Here is a 19,229-nt window from a genome sequence, read left to right on the forward strand (position 1 = left end):
CCATGAGGATATACTATCAGGCCCATAATTTCTAAGAACTTTACTTGTGGGCCCTACTAAAAGGCTTATGGGCCCAACAATCCAGACCCAAAAAGATTAACTCAGCAAACAAAGTATTAAGACCCAAAAATATTTATTCATTCATCTTATGATTTATGCGTTAAATGACACTATAATATTTTTCAAAAATGCTATAACCACAAAAAAAAAAATTAGTAATGAATAAGTCACTATATATTTTATATAAATATATATTTAATTCATTTTTTAATATATATTTTATATTTCAGTATGTATATTTATATAAGTGGTTGATTTGGTAATTGAATTTTAATTAATGTATATATAATATAATTGAATATTTTTAACAATTTTTGGCAGAATAACATGACTTATGAATAAATAGTGATGTTTATTATCCTGTAGTGATTTATATAATTTGGTTAAGGGTTCATCTACTGTACAGATGCATGTTTGTACAGATTTATAGATTTTGATTTAAAAGCGTATCACTAAAAGTGTTGCTTAAAGAGAAAGTGTTACCCTTAATCGTTAACTTGGCTCTGATACCAATTTTTAAAAGTAAAACGACTTTAAAAATTTTTCGAATAATTTGCCAATTCATAATCAAAAGTATTGACCATAATTCTGATTTTTATAGTTTTTCAATCTTGTTTTAGTTTATAATATTCTTTTTTGCATGAATTATTGTATATAAAATCTTTTATCTGTTTGTCTTTTTTTTTAATATATTTTTTTAAATCCTCAAAAACTTCTTTTATTTCTACACTTTCTGTTGTTTCTAAATATCTTTTTAATTTTTCAACTTCATTCTCCATTTTTTTTTAATAGCTTTAATTCTTTTAAGTCATAATATGGTTTTCCAGGCATTTATAAATATTTTAAGTTTAACTCCAACTTGTTTATATTTATTCTTATTTCTATCCTTTTTATTATAAAGTCATCAATTTCGATCTGAAGATTATTTAATTCCCTTTTATACTCCTTTATTTTACTTTTTAATTTTTTCGCCCTTTTCCTTTTTATTTTATTTTCTGGTCTCTCAATCTTTGTATGCTTCATTATTTATCTTAGAATTTCTGCAAATTCTATCATCGATTCATCACTATTTTCTAGAGATTCTATTAATTTTTCTAACTCTTCGACTTCTCTTTTTAACTTGTCAGAGATTATTTTTAGAGCTTCAAATGCTCTTTGATTTATTTCAGAAAACTGTAAATAATTCAACCGATTTTCTCTTTCAAAGAGCTCTTGTTTCTTGTCTTGATAAGTTACATATATTTTTTCTTTATTTATTGTCATAATTTAATGTTTAGGGTTTTATTTAATTTTTCGACCTTTTTTGTTAATTCTTTTATTTCAGAATTTTCTTCTTTAATCTTTAACTTGGATAAACTTAAAGGGCTATTAATTTTAGATTCTCTTATTTAAAAATTCGATGAAACTAATTTTCCTGATGGTTCTTTTAATAATAGAACTGGATTTTCAATAGCTTTATATTTTGGTATTTCTGTTTTTACAATTTTCTGAAATAATTCATCAACATAAATTCTTTCTCTGTTTTTAAATATTATACTATGATGGCTATTTGTTAAAGCATAATTTATTGCATATGTAATTGAAAATGGTTCATCGTCTTGTTCCATTAGATTCTTTCTGTGAAATTTATAAGCCAAACTTATAGATCTTCCAAGATTTTCAGTTGATAAAGGTATAACATATCCAAGATGGGCATTGAATTTAACATTTACGTTTGCCAAGTTTCCATGAACAATTCCAATTATTTGATCTATTGGGTCATCAGTAATTCTTTTGTCACAGATTGCTAAGCTTATTGGTGAATTAATTCCTTTCATATATGTAGATTTGATTAAGACTTAGTATAGTACTAATATGAATCCATCCAATTTTAGATCTTTTTTGTTGATCCTTAATTTTCTCAATCTGTTTACTCAATTCTTCATCATTTATCAAAGCTATTTCAAGTTCTCCATTAGCGGATTTTATCTTTATAGGGGCTTCAAATTGAATTTTTCCATAGTATATTATATTTTTTCTATTAAAAACTTCTTTTAAAAGATTTTGTTTAAAATTTTCATTTGATTTGAGATTTAATTCTGTTTTTAGAACAGCCTGTTTTTCATTATCTAATAAAGCAGATAATCTATAATAATCAGATTCTTTCGTTAATTCTAAACTTTCTAAATAATTCATAACTAAGAGATTAGGATAAAGGCGTACCTTTCTGGAGAAAAACTTCCTTTATTTAGAATATTTTACATAAGATGTTTTTATCTCCAGAGGGGAGATTGTAGATACTAACTCCAGAGGGGAGTTTAGAATTGGTTTTTCCTAAGGGAATTCTTCTTCAGACTATAGAATCGCCTCGGCAGCTTCCTCCTTGCTCTCCTAGCATATGAGTACTCTTAGCCTTCTGCTTTCTATTGTCTGATGCCTTCTACAATTGCCTAAGCGATCTATTTATAATGGTTGGGTCTGATGGACAATTCCCATCCTTACCCTTCTTATGACGTCATTGCTTACGTCATTGTTTATTATCTTGCACCAGCTACATTGTTGGTGCTCTATGACCTAAGCGTTTACGTCATTATGCAATAATGTCGAGAGATGCTTCAGATGCGCTGTCCTCTTCTTTTATGTGGGTGGATGAGCTGTCCTCTTCTTTTATCATGTGGGTGGATCCCATTTCATTATTGCTTTCTTCAGATATTTCTGAGACACACAGCTGGCACTTGTGGTCTTCTCTGTTTTTTATCAAATAGCAGAGATTCCTTTTTATCCCTTCAGGGAGTTTTTCTAAGAGTCCAGATAGATTGTAGAATGCAGATTCAAACTTTACCAAGAGTCTCATCTCTCTTTCTTCAATTTCATTTCTTTTACTGGACACAAGCAGAGTATTTCTGCTTTTATAATTGATTCTTGTGTGAGATTCCCTTGTTATCTTTTGAGTTCTTTCGAAGACCCTTGCTAGTGTGCTGGCTAGTCTACCTTCATGACTATAGATTGTTAAATCTTGAACTTGATCAATTGGTTGAAAATTTTCTGGAAAGACGGACATGAATATTACTTGATGTGCTGGAACCAAGCATTCTTCTTCTTCATTAAAAATAGGTTGACTATTCGTAAATTTTAGGGATATATCCCTTGGATTTACATTGTCAATCATATTTTTAAATCTCTTTACTGCATCAACGAATCCTGCAGGAAACTCACTAATAATTTTTAGATCATTAAAAATTAAAATTGTATCAATTAATCCATACTGGAAAAACTGATATGTGTCTGATGGGAAAGCATCTGGAAATATAACCAGCTTTGTTAGCTGTTCTTTGGCAATAGGATAATATCCCAAAATTGCCCTTTTTTCTTCAGTCCAATCTAGGACTATGTTGAGGGTTTCTCTGAGATTTGATCTACAGACCCTTTTCTTTTCCTTGATTTCAGCTCTTGTAGGAATATTAGTTTGTTCTGGATGAAGAGCTTCATATTCACTGAAGGATTCCTTTGCCTCTTCGAGTGTTGAAAATCCTCCTTTATGAATTATCCTTGACTGGTGTGTAAATGGTGCTGCTTTTTTCCAGGCATCATATACTCCTTTCATGGGGTCATTATAAATTACATAATATTTTTTATCTTGGGTGGATTTTTTAATGATTTCAGCAATTGTTTTATTTTTCGAAATTTTTTCTTCACCTGATTTGTCCACCATGCTTAGCTGGCTGAACTCTGATGGTTTTGCTTATTGTGTTGATTTCATTGCTTCAATGACCTTCTTGAGAGATTGGATCTGTGTCCTTAGTTGCTGGCAATGCTTGCATTTTTCGAGTTCTTGCTCATATTTTTGAATTTCTTGATCTAATGCGTTGTAGACGAACTCCATTCTCTTGTTAATGTATCTGCAATAACATTTTTGTCACCCTTAATATATTCAATTTTTATTGGATATTGTAACAAAAATAATTGCCATCTTACCAATCGTTCATGATTATAATCAACTTTTAAATTATATCGTATGAAACCTGTTAGGTAACTTGAATCTGTCCTTAATGTAAACTCTCTGGGTAGTAAATCAAATTTCCATTTCTTAAGAGATTCAATTGCTGCTAGAGTTTCCTTTTCATGAGCGGTATATCTCTGTTCTGTTGGAGTAAAAGTCCCTGAAATATACCTGCAAAGTAATTCCTTTGGGGAATATTTAGAATCTAATGATTCTTTTTCTTGTTCCAAACTTTTTATAGCTTTCTTAGCTTTTAGACATCCTGACCAGGTTTTGTCTGAAGCATCTGTTTCTACTATTAAGTAGTCATTTTCTTCTGGAATATAAAATTCTGGAAGTTTTTCACATAATTCTTTAATCCCTTGAATTTGCATACTGTCTTTTTCATCCCATTTTCATTCTTTTTTAGTACTTATTTTTGGAAATAAGCTTTTAGTGTATTCTGTTATATTCTTTAAAAATCCTTAATCAGAAATATAATTTATACACCCTAAAAATTTTTGTAATTGTTTTCTATCTTCTATTTTATTAGGAAATAAATTTACCTTTTCTAGGACATTTGGCTAAAGTTTTAGCTTTCCTTGAGTGGATAGAATTAATCCAAAAAACTCTATTTCTTGTTTTGCTATTCTTGCTTTCTTTTTGCTAAGAACTAATCCTTTTTCTTTACATCTTTCTAAAACAATTAATAATTTTTGAAGATGATCTTCTTTATCCTGTTTTGTAAAAATTAGTATATCATCAATGTATACTAAAACAAATTCATTTAACTCTTTTAGATTTTCTTTCATAAATCTTTGATAAATACCTGGGGCTTGTTTTAATCCGAATGGTAATACATTCCATTCATAGAGCAACACACTTGTTGATTCTTTTGTTGGGCAAGTAAAAGCAGTTAATTTCTTTGTTTTTTCGTCTAAACGAAGTTGCCAATATCCTGATTTTGCATCAAGAGATGAAAACCACGTTGCTCCTTTGATTTTTTCTAAAATAGAATCTTTTCTTGGAAGTTTATGAGCATCACCAATAGTTGCTTCATTCATTTTCTTATAGTTAATAACCATCCTTCGTTTTCCCCTTTTAATTTCATTATTGTTTTCGACGTAAAAGGCCGGAGCCGCATGAGGACTTTTACTTAATCTTATAATTCCTTTTTCCAAAAGATCTTTACATTCTAATGAAAACTCTTCTCTATCTCTTGCGAAATAAGGAATTTTATTTGGAATATTTATTTCTTTTGTAGGATCTTTTAATTTAATGCTTACTAATTCGTTATTTGTATTTTTAATATCTAAAGGATTTTCAGCACAAATTTTATCCAAAAGTTCTTCTATCTTTATTTCAAGATTATTTTTTGGAATATTTATCTGAAAGTATAAATTTAAATAACATGTCTCTAATATAGAAAATATTTTAAATTTTAAGATCTTATCTATAGTAGTAGTCGGTATTTTTATACGTTTTGATTTTTGATTTATTGAAGAATCGTGTGGAGCTTTTAAAACTATATATGTTAATTCTTGAATGAATGGATGATATAGCTTTAAAAAGTTATTTCCTATAATAAAATCCATTCCAGAATCTAACATATATATAGATGGAACAATGAACCTATAATTTTGAATAAAAATTTCAGCCATCTCTGCTTTTTGTTCAATTTTATGTATTGATTTGTCAGCTATTCTAACTCTTAATGGTTTCTTTAATTTTTTCCAATCAAGTTTTATATTTGAACTAGCAAAGCATTGTGTTGCTCCAGAATCTATGAAAGCATTTATAAACTTTTCTGTTATTTTTATAGTAATAAATGTAGCATTATTACTCAATCTCTGAGTCTGTTTCTGAGACATATTCAAAAATATAGTCTAAGTTATCATCAGATTCCTCTAATGGTTCCATGAAACAAGACTTAGCAATTTCTATTTGCTTAGTAAGATCTTTTTTATCCTTCTTTTTGGGACATTCATTCGCATAGTGTCCTTCTTCTTGGCAATACCAACACTTGCAATTTTCTTTTTTATTCGGGCAATAGTCATTTTTTTGTCTTTTGTTTTTATTGTTATCTCTTTTTCTAAAGTACCTCTTTTTTCTCCAGTTTGGATAGTATTTTCTTTTTCTAAATTGATATTTTCTTTTTCTTTGAAAATTTTTATTAAGACCATATTTTTGGGGTATTTCTTCATTATCCTGACAGCAAATTCTAATTATATTTGCAAATCTTTTTTGAGTCGCTTCTTGCATACAACGTTCTTTTATTTCCTCTCTTATTGCAGAGGTTGCTCCACCAAAATTATTTTCAATTGTCCCTCTATTTATTTCTCTTATAAATCTTCCCATTATAAATTCATTAGCAGGATATGGAAGTTTTGTTATATACATACTAAGATAATGATTTTTATCTTCTTCTTTTAATTTGTAATAATGTATTCTATATTCACATATATAAGACTCTACATTACATAGATCATATATCTGAATATTAGCTAGATGGTTTTTTGCTTCTTGATATTCTTTATTATAGACTTCTTGTCTATGATCTATAATATTTTTTCCAAAAAATTCTTTATATAGAATCATCATTATATATAATATTTTATCATAACCTGTTATTTTTGTTGCTAATTCTTCTATTATTTGGTTCTCTATTGATGTCATATAATCTCTTATAGATCCTTTAGTATGAAACCCTATGTAATTCCAAATATTTCTTCCAGACAATTCACTAAGTTTTGGATTAGTAAAGGCTTCTAATAAAAAGGAATTCAACCAATTTTCGAAAATTTCATTTTCATTCTTTTTACAGTCTAAGTCAAGCATTCTTTCTCCTTCCATTTCCTGGATTTTAGGAACGTATTTTGATGGTATTTTTGTATATTTTGAATCTTTATTTATAAACCCTTTTTTGAAAGCATAATTATCAAAACCTGTTTCCCATTTAAATTGAGATTGATTATCCTTAGATGTTCCAGCTTCATTTTTTACTTGTATTGGAATTGCTGGTTCTTCGTCACTTGAATAATCTAGAATGTGTTCTTCATTTTCTATATTTTCAGAATTAACTAACTCTTCTTCTATTTGAAAACCATGTTCCATAATATTATTTTCTTGAGCCATTTTTAATTGTTTAAAAAGCATTGTAACTTCTTCTAATTTTTCTTCAATATTCATAATTTCAATGGTGGTTTTACTTTTAGATCTGTTATGTTGATTATATTTTGAAATTTTTCTTCTTTGAGATTCTCTTTTTCCTTATCCCTTTGAAATTTTATGGATACTAATATTTTTTCAAGCATATCTACTATAGAATTTAATTGTGGGTTGAAGGTATGATAAAGATGTGGGGAATTATTTCCATGGTAACATTTTTTAGAAATTCCGTGTGAAAAATAAGTTTTTTCAGGTTTTTGAAGTCCTTCAATAAAACTTATAGTAAAATAAAGATTTTGAGAAAAATCATTTTGTATTGATTTTAAGAATTCGGTGTCATTACAATTAACATTAGTTAAAATCATTAATTTTTGATCTATTAATTTTGATAACTTAATTATTTTTTCTCTTAAATCTTCTAATTTACTTTTTTCCATTAGGTGACGCTTTTCTTTGTGAAGAGTTATGGTTTTGAGTGAAAAAGTGTGGTTTAGATTTTACCACATCATTATATCTTTAAATCTGTATAGATTTAGATCTGTACCATATAATTTTCTTTTGGTTAAAAGAAAGGCCAAATATTTGTAATCAATTTAAACTTAGCAAAGTGAAGTATGAAGGCTCTGAAATAGTGACCAGATAGAATCATATTCATATATACGAGCAACTGTTAATTATGGAACCCTATGTGTGACAGTGGCAACAGGAACAGGAAGCAAGAAAATAAAACACAGATTGGTCAAAACAACTGTACAAAATAGAGTACATTTTCTAGTTCAACAAACAAATAAACAGGGTCTTCGAAATAATTATTTACCTAACCTAACTTGTAGTCTTGTACAATGTACATATATAAATATATAAAAAATGATAGGACAAGGGATCACTTGATTCTAAGAAAAATATACGACACTTAAAATAAGATACAAAAACAGTGACATAAAAAATAGTATTATTGTATTTTATTTAGTGATTTTAATTTATTTTTTATTTAAAAAATTTAAAAAAATATATAATTATAAAAATAATAATAATAATAATAAATTATATTTTTTATTAATATTTCTATATCTTTATTGTCACATGAATACAAAATATATTAATTTAATATTTTTAGTATAATATTTTTATGTTTCATTTATCAAACATAATTTTATATTTTTATATTTATATCTTAATGTCTTATATGCGTAAATAAATGCAAGCTTATATGCACAGACTATGTGACACAGCTAGCTAGCGAGTCAAAGGTCCTAAATGGCACAAGGTTGGTTCTCACGTAAAGGGTGAAGGACACTACTATAAATTCTATGCAGAAATTAAAAGGGATAATGTTGTGGTCAATCTGAATTGATGATGCAAATGGTGGTGTCTTTGAAACTGTTCGATCTTCCACCACGATTTGCGGAAACAATTGGAGTAAAAAGTACACATAATAAATATTGAACGGAGTAGTATCCTATGGAATTTCTTTAACAGAATTCCTTGCAGTTCCTAGCTTTTATTTTACTACTATGTGTTAAAGAAAATCACCATCATAATTGGGGAGGACTTATGTCACTTTACGCGTTAAAATGGGTTAAATTTATTAAGTCAGTCTGTTTACTTATTTAAATAGGTAAATTTTGCCTTTAAAATTAAGTTCGATTAAATTTAAGGCTAAACAGGTTGAACTCGATTAATTCAAAAAAAAAAAATCAGTTAAAGGTCTAGTTTGCGGGTTAAACAGATTGTCCGTTTATTTTTTTTACATTTATAAAAAAAATAACACTTTTAGTCAATATTTTTTCGATATGACCCGAAAATTCGACCCATAAACTAAAAAATATTATTTTTTAATAGTTTTTGCCATAAAAATGATATTTTTTGTCAAAATATTTTTAAAAAATAAAATAAGCGAATAAAACGGGTTTAAATGGGCCAGCCTATTTAACCCACGAGTTTAACGGGTTGGGCCTAAATGGGTCGGACTAACCTATTTGACAGCCCTACTTTACGTAATTATGAGTGAAAAAAGGATTATATATGTATGTATTAGGATGTTTAAATTTAAATCGATTTAAATTAAATTGTTCATTTAATTTAATTCAAATAAAAAATCGATTAAAATTGTATTAATTTAGATTTAATTGGATTATTTTTTGTTACAAACCATTGGATCAGATCGAATTTCGTATCTATTTTTTATAATCGATCCAATCCAATCCAAACCACACAATATGTTATAATATTATTATTTTATTATTATATTTATAATTATACTTATAATATGTTCAATTTGTTATATATTTTTATATTATTTATGTATTATTATTATTTAATAAATATTTTATGTTCAAAATGTGATTTATTTATTTATTTATTTAAACTAACCTATAATTTTATTTGTCAATGAGTTATAACTTAAATGTCATAGTCTTTCTATACTCAAGTAAGAAGTCGCGGTCCAAAACATAACAAAAAATATTTAAAATTTAACAAAAATAAGATATTCATAAAATATTTCTAATTTAAATTATCATAAAAAAAATTTAAAACTTAATGAAAAATTATTCAAAATAAAAAATATAAAACCAAACAATAACAAACATCTAAAATTATTATAAAATTATTTTAAAATTTTTGAATAAAAAATATATAAAACGTAACAAAAAAATATCCAACCTAACAAAAATAAAATATTTAATTTTTTTTCTAATTTCAAAATCTAACAAAATGATACCTCTAACAAAATATTTTAAAAAATGAAACTAAAAAAACACATCTAAAATTATTAAAAAATCATCTAAAACCTAAAAAAAATATTCAAAACAATAAAAATAAAAAATTTAGGTGAATCATATTATTTAAATTAGTAGTTATCCACAATATTAGTTTTTTTTATATTTTTAATCATATTATTGATTTTTATTTTTTTTATAGTAATTATTTATAATATCTTCTAATTTAATAAGATAAGTCAATGATTAATTCGTTGTGAATTTAAGCTTTATTACATAAAGTCATAAACAAGACAAAATTTAAATTTTAATATTTATTTAAACAAAGGAGTGAAATAATAATTCGACAAAATCTAAATTAGTTATTATTGATTATTATTGGATTATTGGTCGCATCGACATTGACTAAGTCTTGACTCTGTATATGGTTTATGTATGCCATGGAGAAATTCTTTCGAGCAAATATTGTATAATTAATATTTGAAAAAAATAAAAAATTTTAAAAAAATAAAAACATTTTAAATTTAAACTTAACGAAAGTTTAATTTTAGTAAATTTTATATTGAATTTGTTTAATAATTTGTTATAATATTAACTAAAATTGATGGTTATAATGTTGATTTTCTATAATTATTTGATGCGAAATTTATGAGCATGAGGAATTATATTAGAGTAGTATTAGAAAACTAATTTTTTAGTCAAGATTAGTCAACTCTTTTAAAATTATTTTATTTATTTTAAATTTTAAATCTTAGGATAAATTTTTAATTCTGTAATTTAACAAAAAAAAATTTTTATATTAAAATTAGTTACTAATATATTTATTTATAAATATATATGTAATTTAATTTATTTTTAATGTATATTTATATTTTAATATTTTTTATACTAATAATTAATATTAATGTATAAGTAGTATAATCAAACTAACAATTAATTCATTATACTTTCTTTGTATATTATTATTACAAATTAATTTTCATGCTAAGTTTTATAATAAGAGATAATTAATGGTGTATAATCATGTAACTAATTTTCAAATTTGTTAATTAAAAATGATTTAAATATATAAATATAATTAAATAATAATATAAAATTTTTTATACAATTAATATATCAAAATTAAATTCTTATTATTATCATTAAATTGTGTACATTGTTGATGGAAAAAGATCCTCTCCAGTTTTTTTAACAATTGATAGAATTCAGTGTGATCTATCACCTTTGACTCTATGAGTGAGACCAGATATAAATAAGAGAGAGAATGCAATGAATAGTTAGATTGAACACTGGATACCATCCAATTTTTTTTTCACTGGAGAGGATCCACTCCCATTGTTGATTCAAAATCGAAAACAACATATTAGATTTAGTTGACCAAAACATAAATACTTGCTATATTAAATAATTTTTTATTATTATCTTCACTTGGCACAAGATATTTTTAATGATTATGATTATGATATCTTTGGGAAAAGATTTGTGGCCTTGATTACGGACTATATATGTATCTAAGCAGAATCACGTTAACAATAAAATATGAATTAGTAAAAAACAATAGGACAGATGAAATTAATTAAGCATGGCAAAATGGTTAATGATAATATTGACCTTCTAGAAGAAACTCTTATTTCGCTTTCGTTGCAGTAACATTCAATCAAAGCAATTTTTCATTATCAAGATAATTAAAAATAAAAAGAAAAAATAATAAGAAATTAAGAAACGGTCTTTCTCATTGTTATTTGGAGAGCGAATAATGGCGACGGAGCCACCGTGGAGCTCCACCGCTACCTCAACCCGAAAAACCCTTTCCCTCCTTTTTTCTTTTATTTCTCTCTCTCATTCACTCTCTCTCTCAATAGCATAGATCGCAACGCATCCTTCTCTTCCCATTTCGATTCTAATTTCTAATTTGCAATTTTTGAAACAGGTTCCTCAATTTTTTGAATTTCTCGTGTTTTCGCCATTTTCCCCCTCCCTGTTTCATCTAATTGTCGAGAACCGAGAAATCGGCAACTATATCTCGCGTTCTCTCTGTGCAAAGCACGAATTATTCTGCGTTCGCTTTCACCATTTGTCTTGACATCATAAAAAAGGAAGAAGACAAAAAAAAAAAAAGAACGAAACGTGCATGAAGTTTTTGTCTTTTTAAATTTTTATTTTATTTTTATCTTAGTTAGTAGTTGAGCGCGGTGATGGTGGTGGAGCTTGGGGAGGAGGGTAAGAGGGAAGAGAGGGAGAAGAGTGTGATGTGTGGAGAAGAGAGGCAATGGAGTTGCGGCGGAAGAGCTGGCAGTGTGAATTTGAGGAAAGTGAGTTCCATCGTTCGGGACATTGGGGATCCATGCCTATCTCACTCCCCTGTAAAGGTTTGTTCTTTCAATTTATGCTGTTTATGTTGATTTCCATTGTTATAATTGTTGAAGAATCCTGCATGTTTTTCAATTCAACTGTGAACTGTTGTGTTGTGGATTCAGTGAAATGCATATTGAGATTTTAGAACCTCTTTAGATTATCTCTCTATATGATCGCACTATTAGCTACTTTCAGCATTATTATTATGTAAACTAAACATGTATTAGTGGAGATTCCTCTTGGTTTCTCATTTGAACTGCTCAGCATTCAGGAGATATTGTTGTTTACTGTAGAAAAAAAGAAGTCTTGTTCTTGTTATAAGGTCTATTGTTTGATATGAAGCAGGCACACAGAGTTCTTAAGCCAGACAAATGGCAAGCTATGTTTGATAGTGAAGGGAAACTGTTTGGATTCCAGAAGGCACTAAAGCTGATTGTGCTTGGGGTATGTCGTTACCTATTCATGGCTCGCTCCCCATGCCCTCTTTTTCTTCTTTTTCTTGTATTTCGACATCATAATCATATACTGATCTTTGTAATGTGTTTCATTTGCTTAATCCCTTATTTACATTAGGGTGTAGATCCATCGATACGACCTGAAGTCTGGGAGTTTTTACTTGGTTGTTATGCACTGAGCAGCACTACCGAGTATCGGAGAAGTTTGAGAGCAGCTAGGAGGTTAGGGTCCATCTACTCTCCTCATTTTTTTCGTCAGTTGCTGGATGTTAAATTGATCTTGTTTCATTCAGTGTAGCATCTTTCTGAGTTTTTGAATATATAATTATTAATATTATTACTATGGACATTTCTGATGGTCTTTCCTTACAGGGAACATTATAGGGACTTGATTAAACAATGCCAAGCGATGCATTCAAGTGTTGGAACTGGTTCTTTGGCATATGTTGTCGGATCCAAAGTTATGGATATGAGGACTTCTTCTAGAGATGATCGGCAACCACAAGCTAAAATAGGAAGATTGACTTCTAACAATAATAATATTGAAGTAGGAAAACATAGTGATGGGAGCATTACTTGTACAGAGGCAGCAAATGCAAGCCAACAGGAGAGCTCCAATAATTGTGTTGAACTAGTTGGTTTGAGAACAAGCACAGATACTGCAACATATAATTCTTCTGTTCAACAGAACTGCAGTTCCCCAAATTTTGGAAGAGAATCGGATGCATCACATTATGAGATTGACAGTTGTTTTGATTTCCCTCCGTTACCTGTCACTAATCTGTTTGAAAAGAGTGGTAAAGATGAATGGTCAGGCATTGAGCATGGAGACAAATTTTCTGCACAACATAAATTAAGTTTTGAAGGTGGCAGAATGCACAGTTTTCAAATAAGCAACAATGAAGACTTAGTTATTGAATCAAATGGTCAACAACCACTTTCTACCTTGCATGCTGTGGACTCTGAAATTGAGATTGCTTCACTTGAAGATGATGAACCAGAATTTCTGTCCTCCAATCCAGTTTATGAATCGGGGATGATTAATCAACTAAAAATATCAGATGTACCACAGCCAGCAATTATAAACACCTCAATTGCTCAGGGATGGTCTGCCAATGAAGACAAGGTATCAGAGTGGCTTTGGACCTTGCACAGGATAGGTATCTATCTTTTATGTTGTGGCTCCCCTGTCTTCCCTTTAGTTTGAGATGACATTGGTTTTCTTCTTGATGACATCATATGTTAAAACTGCTCTTCTTTCTAGTTAATGAGATTGTTCCTTTCCAGTTGTTGATGTTGTGAGGACAGATAGCCACCTTGAATTTTATGAGGACAGGAGAAATTTAGCTAGGATGTCTGATATTCTTGCTGTTTATGCCTGGGTTGATCCTGCAACAGGGTATTGTCAAGGTTGTGTTTTTTTCCTGGGAATTTTTTCATGATTATGAATCTATTCTCTCTAAGTTACACTGACCTTGGAAACCAAAACTTACATTCTTTTCACTGACACTGGATTTCAGGTATGAGTGATTTGCTGTCGCCTTTTGTCGTTATCTTTGAGGATAATGCAGATGCATTTTGGTGTTTTGAGATGCTTTTAAGGAGAATGGTATTATCAAATTTAGCTTAGATTCAACAAAGTTACCATAGTTTTATTTTCAGTGGCTAACTTGCTTCCTTTCACATAAATCCAGAGAGAAAATTTTCAAATGGAAGGGCCAACTAGGGTGATGAAGCAGTTACGTGCAATATGGCATATCCTTGAAATGACAGACAAGGAAATGTTTGCGCACCTGGCAAAAATTGGTGCTGAAAGCCTTCATTTTGCGTTCCGTATGTTGCTAGTTCTTTTCCGGAGGGAGTTGTCCTTTACCGAGTCTCTTTCAATGTGGGAGGTTGGTGCTTTATGCTTCCAGTTCTCTCCACCTGAGAATCCCATTATTTGTTTTCAAGTTCTTACAAATCAATTAAAATGTAAGCCTTAAAGTTTAATCTTTGAGTAACACTTTTCTTCTTTGTCCACCTCTGCGTGGGGAGATACGGTTGGTGATGTTGGAAATAAGTGAAATATGATCCTAGTTTTAGATTATTTGCTATAATAAATCCTTTTGATACATTATTGGTATAGTTTGTCAAAACATAGTCTCAGTGCTCTGGCATAATGACAGATGATGTGGGCAGCTGACTTTGAGGAATCCTTGGCATATGATTTAAAAGAGAAATGTCTGAAAGCATTGGATGTACATCTACCCAGAGACTCAATTCATGATATGAGAGAAGAAAGTGCAGTTCCTGGTGATGGTAGCGTGAAGAGTGGTTCTCAATCTAAGCACAATCAAAATCATAGCAAAAATGCCAGCCTGCAGTCCAATCATGTGAATACTGATCACTCTGTATCTGATGTCAAATTAAAGTCACTATCATCTTATGCCTTTTGTGGTTTGGCGAGGTCTATTTGGCCAAGTCGTCATGGAGTTCAAATGGGCACTATTTCCTCAAAAAGGAGAGGAAATGATGAGTTGTCTATATTCTGCGTTGCAGCAATTCTTGTTTCAAACCGCCAGAAGATCATTCGAGAAACCCACTCCTTTGATGATATGATAAAGGCAGGTCCACTGATTTTTTTTTTTCCAATTGTTTTGCTGTTATGAACATCATATTAGTATTTTAGTGGAATAACTAAAATGCTGTTGCATTATTTGTGCTTTCTATGTTAATAATGTCTATGTTTGGTTACCTTATTCTGTTTGCTTCGTGTGAATTATGTTGTCTTTCTAATTTTATGTTCCATTTACAGATATTCAATGACAACATGTTGAAGATCAATGTAAAAAGATGCATAACTACAGCAATTAAGCTCCGAAAGAAATATTTAAACAAGGTGAGAGTCCTAATATTTGCAAACTTTCCATTATTTTTTGGTTTGGTGAATGTTTGATATGCTTTTTTTAAAAAAAAGTATTTTTATTGATCAAACAATTTGTTTTAGTACGGCAGCAATGTGTTTTTCATCTTTATTTCATTCTAATGAAGCAGATGGATAACAGAATGCTTAAAAGATCTAATTCTTGTTTCCTTATGATGTTTCATATGCAAGGGGAAATTTAAATTCAAATAATCTTTCTTCTGTTATAGTTCTGTGCAGTGGGTTTTGAGTGATGCTTTCACCAAATACACAACTCTATGAGTTTATCATTCCTTGATGCTGATATTAAAGTCTCATCCTTTGGCAGGTTATCAGGAAAAGGAAGTATGTTCCAGAGAAAGAGGACTAGGGTAATATCATTTCAAAATACATCCTTGCAGCGAAAGCACTGAATCGCAGAGCATCATTTTAATGACTCTGCTTTTTCAAATCGGAGTATAATGTTTTTGTTAGGCATTACTTATCCACTTTGGATGGGAAACGTTTTAGTGTAAAGTGCCTTTGCTTTTGGAGGCTGATCCAGCTGTTGTACCTTTATAATCTACTCTTTTTTACAAGGTAATTTCACTTTGTTCTGCCTTATATTTTGTTTGCATAAGGGATTCTAGGAATTTAGTTTATCTACTCCAATAAGGAATTTGTACAGTTTTCTATCGTATCGGAAAAACACTGATTTTTCTCAGAATTATGCACATTAAGTTGCTGAGTTAAACAATATCCAGTCACCAAGAGTACCAGAGAATATCCAAATTGGACGATTCACTAACTTCATCAGTAGTGCTGATGAGATTTTGAAACCAATGTAATGTTTTTGGAGGGCAGAATCTGCGAGCTTTGCAATTTATTAGAGATTTTGTTTACAAATATTAAATAGATTCGAAACAGCATATCCTCCCACCTCATTTTTTCTTTAATTTAAAAAATCCCTGAGTAACCCCCTTTTTCTTTAGTGAGAAGTATGTTATGTGAGGAATATGATTGTTTTCCTGTTAGGAATATCATATTAAATATTTCTTTCCATTGCTTATGTTATATTCTTTCTCTTTCCTCTTCATGTAGCCAGTGTGAAGATTGAAGGAGGGGATTTTTCATCACTCTGGTTGCACCCGGGTCTGATCAATTTGCAGTGTTGAATACTTGCATATGTTATGTGAACAAATTTTCTTTCTTTAACCTTTTGGTTGAGCTCTTACATTTGAAAAAAAAAAAAATCATACATGTTTCTGTTATTGCCATAGATATAGGGGGTGTAACAAGTTTAGAAAAAGCACACAAGCATACAATAGATGTAAAGAGAGAGAGAGAGAGAGAGAGAGGAAAGGGGGGAGGGGTTTTGTAAGGATGAGATCATTGTTGTTAATGATAACAACTGGAATGGTTATATTGGCAGAAGAAATTATTCATACATGCTACAGAGAACTTTTTTTTCTCTCAAGTGACTTCTCTTGAACTGTTGGAATTCATTTACTTATTCATGTTTTATTCTTTACCTTGAGAACACAACAATTATGTTTAAATTTAGAACTGGGCAAGCCTTGATCAACAGCACAAGATATCACTTTGCACTCATTTGCTTTTGGCCTTGTTTGTATATCGACAATTTTGGCGTATCTCTCCTTGGTTTCCTGTTAAAACATTGATGTTCCCCATCTTGTACATTGATTCGGCAAAAGCTCTCCGAAAATCTTCAAATCCCGCAGCAAATTCCTCAGTGATCTGTATAGTGTCATTACCATACAGTAATTGTTGATCAATTTCCAGGACAGCTTCATGCCTTAAGATCCTCTTGTAGTATGATTCTGAGAAGCTGTAATGGGGTCCAGATTCTGGGTCTAGATACACCGATGGGTCATGTTCTCCCTTCTTTCTAGGTGGACATAGATTTCTCAAGGTGTTAAGAAGAGTAGCATTCATGCTTGGGTCTGGCTTTCCACTACCATTGTAGTTGTACAGCCTATCAACAACATATCTACAATGTGTTTTTCCCATTGAGTGTGCACCTGTGTTGATAACAAAACAACACACACATTCATAATAAGAACACAGTTATCAGGATGTTATTTTTGTTGTGTATTGTGAGCTTGTCTTACCTAGGAGTGTGGTCATGTCTAGTACATCCAACCCCTTTGATTGGAAGTATGATAGAGCTTGTTGCCATGTGATGGATGGTGATGGTAGGTCTACTGATGCAGCATCTGATTTCGGGCCATCCCTTCTTCCTGTGAAAACTGGATAACCTGGTGCACCTGCCTGTTCACATCAACCCTCAAGTTGATTACTTTTATGCCCCCCTATTGTGTTAGTTTTTCATCCATTCCAATATACAAAGTGGGTGTTGAAAAGAGTTACCAGTTTCAGAGCATCCCTAGCAGCAAGTTGGAGTATATCAGCACAAGAGACAACTCCGGGGCATCGCGAATCCAGCACTGTTTTGATCTTGTCAATCAATGTGAAACCTCCAAGCCCCTGGTTCTGTAGCGCCTTCTTCTCCGGATTGGCTCCTTCGTCAAGCAATATCGACGCATCACAACCCTAGTCAACAACAATGTGACTTGGTAAGTTTAGAACAACAAAGATGATTTGGATAAAGAGAGAAGGAAATAGGACATACATGGACAAAACAATCTGAATAAACCAAGCGAGCAAGCTTCGGAGCAATGCTTTTATCTTTCTTCCAAAACAACTCAACTTCGTGGCGGACGTACACCTCGGCATAACGACACGAGTTCCTGTAGTGATGCCACTGCAACCTGGGCTTTGGAGGTGCACCAGCTGCATCTGCTATGAGAAACAAACTCAACAATGCAAGTGCTACTAAGGGCAAAGCCATGCACTTCATTCTCCTCATTTTGGGTTATGCAACTAAGAGTAACCTTAATAGCTTGTTATGTGTCTAGTACTTCCAACAACGTTTACCTTATATAGTAAACACACATTGTCCTGTTGGCATAACCGACAACTTCCAAAGAATGGAAGAGAGAAGAGAGTTTATTTATTAATTCACATTGTGCTCTCTAATCTATCAACTCAAGTTTGAAGGTGTAGAAGAATATTATTCCAAGGATTACGGGCAGCGTGTGGCTGAGGAGTGAGGCATGGAGCTGTTCACATGCACCAAGGTGCATTTGTGAGTTATTATGCTTCATTCACAAGCCATGATAGTTTGTATTAAGCAACGTGCTCTCATGTGATCTCTACTTGGGATTTTGGGTTCCCTTTTTCAAATTTCAATTCCCTCCCTAACTACGAGAAACACTAAACTTTTTTTGTGATCCAATAATTTCTGCACATCGATAATGTATTTCTACAAAAACCACTCTAACGTGTAGTCGTGCATTATTTTATTATATATACATATACCATGATGATGTGATTATTGACTAATACCATATGGCATGTGCCTTGTACGCAATTCATTATTTGGTTAATTATGGGCATGGCTGTGTGAGATGGATCTGCTTAATTATTCTCTGTACAGTTTACATCATGCAACTACAACTACATACGTGCAGTCATGCATTAATTGTAACTGGATTTGTTAGTTGTTACTGATCAACGACCTTCGTAAATGAAATAAGTCAATAGGC

At 30.6% G+C, this 19,229-nt stretch overlaps 2 protein-coding genes across 3 annotated transcripts; one reads left to right on the forward strand and one right to left on the reverse strand.

The window, feature by feature from the left end:
- The first annotated feature begins 11,637 nt into the window (after positions 1-11,637).
- LOC130944997 (uncharacterized) lies at positions 11,638-16,933 on the forward strand. Of its 2 annotated transcripts, none has more exons than XM_057873629.1 (11): positions 11,638-12,275; positions 12,607-12,705; positions 12,835-12,938; positions 13,089-13,876; positions 14,004-14,126; positions 14,237-14,325; positions 14,411-14,611; positions 14,885-15,322; positions 15,514-15,597; positions 15,950-16,200; positions 16,702-16,933. In XM_057873629.1, exons 1-10 carry the CDS (start codon positions 12,102-12,104, stop codon positions 15,989-15,991), a joined length of 2,142 nt encoding a protein of 713 aa, XP_057729612.1. In that variant the 5' UTR covers positions 11,638-12,101; the 3' UTR covers positions 15,992-16,200; positions 16,702-16,933. The 2 variants fall into 2 exon arrangements, with proteins under 2 accessions (XP_057729612.1, XP_057729613.1); XM_057873630.1 differs by having other exon boundaries at positions 16,706-16,928.
- Positions 16,934-17,199: 266 nt separating this feature from the next.
- On the reverse strand, positions 17,200-18,589 carry LOC130944998 (probable peroxidase 26). The gene is made up of 4 exons (XM_057873631.1): positions 18,254-18,589; positions 17,992-18,174; positions 17,733-17,892; positions 17,200-17,642 (listed from the first exon to the last, which is right to left on the reverse strand). The coding sequence occupies exons 1-4, from the start codon at positions 18,488-18,490 to the stop codon at positions 17,209-17,211; spliced, it is 1,014 nt and encodes a 337-aa protein (XP_057729614.1). The 5' UTR covers positions 18,491-18,589; the 3' UTR covers positions 17,200-17,208.
- Positions 18,590-19,229: the final 640 nt, after the last annotated feature.

This window comes from Arachis stenosperma, chromosome 8 (genome assembly GCF_014773155.1).
Source record: "Arachis stenosperma cultivar V10309 chromosome 8, arast.V10309.gnm1.PFL2, whole genome shotgun sequence".
NCBI classification, from domain to species: Eukaryota; Viridiplantae; Streptophyta; class Magnoliopsida; order Fabales; family Fabaceae; genus Arachis; species Arachis stenosperma.